This window comes from Mandrillus leucophaeus, unplaced genomic scaffold, assembly GCF_000951045.1.
Source record: "Mandrillus leucophaeus isolate KB7577 unplaced genomic scaffold, Mleu.le_1.0 Scaffold15, whole genome shotgun sequence".
Taxonomy (NCBI): domain Eukaryota; kingdom Metazoa; phylum Chordata; class Mammalia; order Primates; family Cercopithecidae; genus Mandrillus; species Mandrillus leucophaeus.
The window spans coordinates 3,081,652-3,083,768 of record NW_012101476.1 but is presented as its reverse complement, the minus strand read 5'-3'; the positions used below and the strand labels follow the sequence as shown (position 1 = coordinate 3,083,768).

The 2,117-nt window shown below is 36.5% G+C and overlaps 1 protein-coding gene across 1 annotated transcript in view; it reads right to left on the bottom strand.

Moving 5' to 3' along the window:
• Positions 1-2,117, bottom strand: part of NUDT5 (nudix (nucleoside diphosphate linked moiety X)-type motif 5) — a 51,235-nt gene that overhangs the window by 26,544 nt on the left and 22,574 nt on the right. The window contains exon 3 of the mRNA XM_011974943.1: positions 1,876-1,943. Coding sequence (XP_011830333.1) covers positions 1,876-1,943 — 68 coding nt within the window. The remainder of the gene's footprint in view (positions 1-1,875; positions 1,944-2,117) is intronic.

Sequence of the window (2,117 nt, the reverse complement as noted above, 5' to 3'; positions counted from 1 at the left end):
GTGAGCCACTGCGCCTGGCCTCAAATACATGTTTAGACTCATTAGAGTTGAGGGCTATGTTTTGTGTTATAAACTTAATTTGATAGGAAAAAGAGAACCAAACTGTATCACTATACATTGGGTTCCAACCTCTCTGTAGTTTCACAAATAAAAATACATTTGAACATACGGTGCTCCCTAAGACTTGGGCCTTGCCACATTTCTGTATTGGGTTTGGGCCCTACTTATTTCATACATTTAGTTTTCCATATCAAACTCACTTGGCATTTTAAGTGAAGAGTTACAGTCTTTCATGGTTGATGGATCATACTGTGCTTAGCTTTCTTACTGCTGGTTTTAATTCAACAGTGCTATCTATCTTAGTGTGTTCCCCACAGCTCTCCTACAAAAGGCCTTCTCAAGGGCTTTGCTAGTTTAGTAGACAGATATCATCAAAATTGTTTACTGGCAAGTCCACATATTTGCATCTTGATGATCTATTTCATCACAAGGAAACCATGTACTCTTACTGGATCACTTTGCAAATGGAGTTTTCATACTGATGGATTTGTATCATGTGATCTGGTTACTAAATTTCGTTCTCATTCTGTTGTGCTCCTTTTCATATTTCACTAAGTAAAAAATTTATTTTCACACTATTTTCTTCTGAGAGTTTACCGTATCAAAAGATTACTATGCAAAAATCTGGAAAGTAAAAGAAAAAGGGTTAACCACAGAGCTTTTTTCTCATTGTGCTACAGTTTTCCTTCCGGCTTTTTCTTACACATTATTTGGCAGAGTTTGAAAAGCATATACACACTTTGCTACTTTGTTATCAACGTAGGAAGTTTTCCCGTATTGCTAGGTTGTCTTCAGAATCTGCTTTTTAGACAGCTGCAGAGATTTTACCAAGGCAATACGCTGTAACAATTCATTTCCTACTTTTAAGATATTTAGGTTGCTTTCAGTTTTTCTGTCTTTTAAATTTTGGGTGAACATTTTCTATACATAAATTTAATTCTGAATACTAATTTACTTAATATTTTCTTTTGCTGTTGGGTTTTTGTTTTTTGTTTTTTTTTTTTTGAGGCAGAGTCTCAGTCTGTCACCCAGGCTGGAGTGCTATGGTGCGATCTCAGCTCACTGCAGCTTCCACCTCCCGGGTTCAAGCAATTCTCCTGCCTTAGCCTCCCAAGTAGCTGGGACTACAGGTGTATGCTACCACGCCCAGCTAATTTGTGTATTTTTAGTAGAGATGGGGTTTTGCCATGCTGCCTAGGCTGGTCTTGAACTCCTGACCTCAACAGATTCGCACCCCTGCTTGGCCTCCCGAAGTGCTGGGATTACAGGCGTGAGCCACCACACCTGGCCCTTAACACTTTGTTAAAACTGGGATTACTAGGTCAAAGGGTACAATATTTTTAGGGCTATTGATACATATTATGAAATAGGGTGTACAAAATGTTTTTTCCTGATTTGCATTTCCATGAGGCAGGCGCACATACCTCAAAATTAGCAATGTTGTTGTTTTCTCTTTATTTCTTCTAATTTAGAAATTAAAAACTGATTCTACTAGAAGGAAGCAACATGTATGGTTAATTATTCTGTCACCTTATCAGCTTAAATTAGGTTTGGCCCAAAAGTTTTAGGTCTATACTTGTCTACTTAGGGAGAATGGTATTAAAATAGTTTTCTGATTAGTTATTGTAACACATTTACAACCCAATTTTATTTAGCAATTATAAATGATCCAAACATCCTAACACTGGAAAAACAGCTAAATTAGATTCTTTATTTAAAACAGTTTACAAAAAAACATCAAAGTTTATGTAAAACACTCAACGGATAACCTGAGAACCCAAATAATGGACATTTTATAAGAAAAAAAAAGTTTACCTAGTTTTACCAGTAGGATCCATGTACGTTGTTTTTTCAAGCTTGACCCATTTTCCTTCTGAAATTAACTAAAAGGATATCAGATAATAAGTTGGGAAACCTTCAAACCAAGTTGTTTTTATCTAAAAGGGTTTTTTCTTTCACATTTCCTCTGTCCTTCCCCAGACTCCCAATAATCATGTTTCCTTCCCAATAACTTGTGGGCACGTTTTTCCGTTCAGAGTAGGTAGGTATTCAGGGTT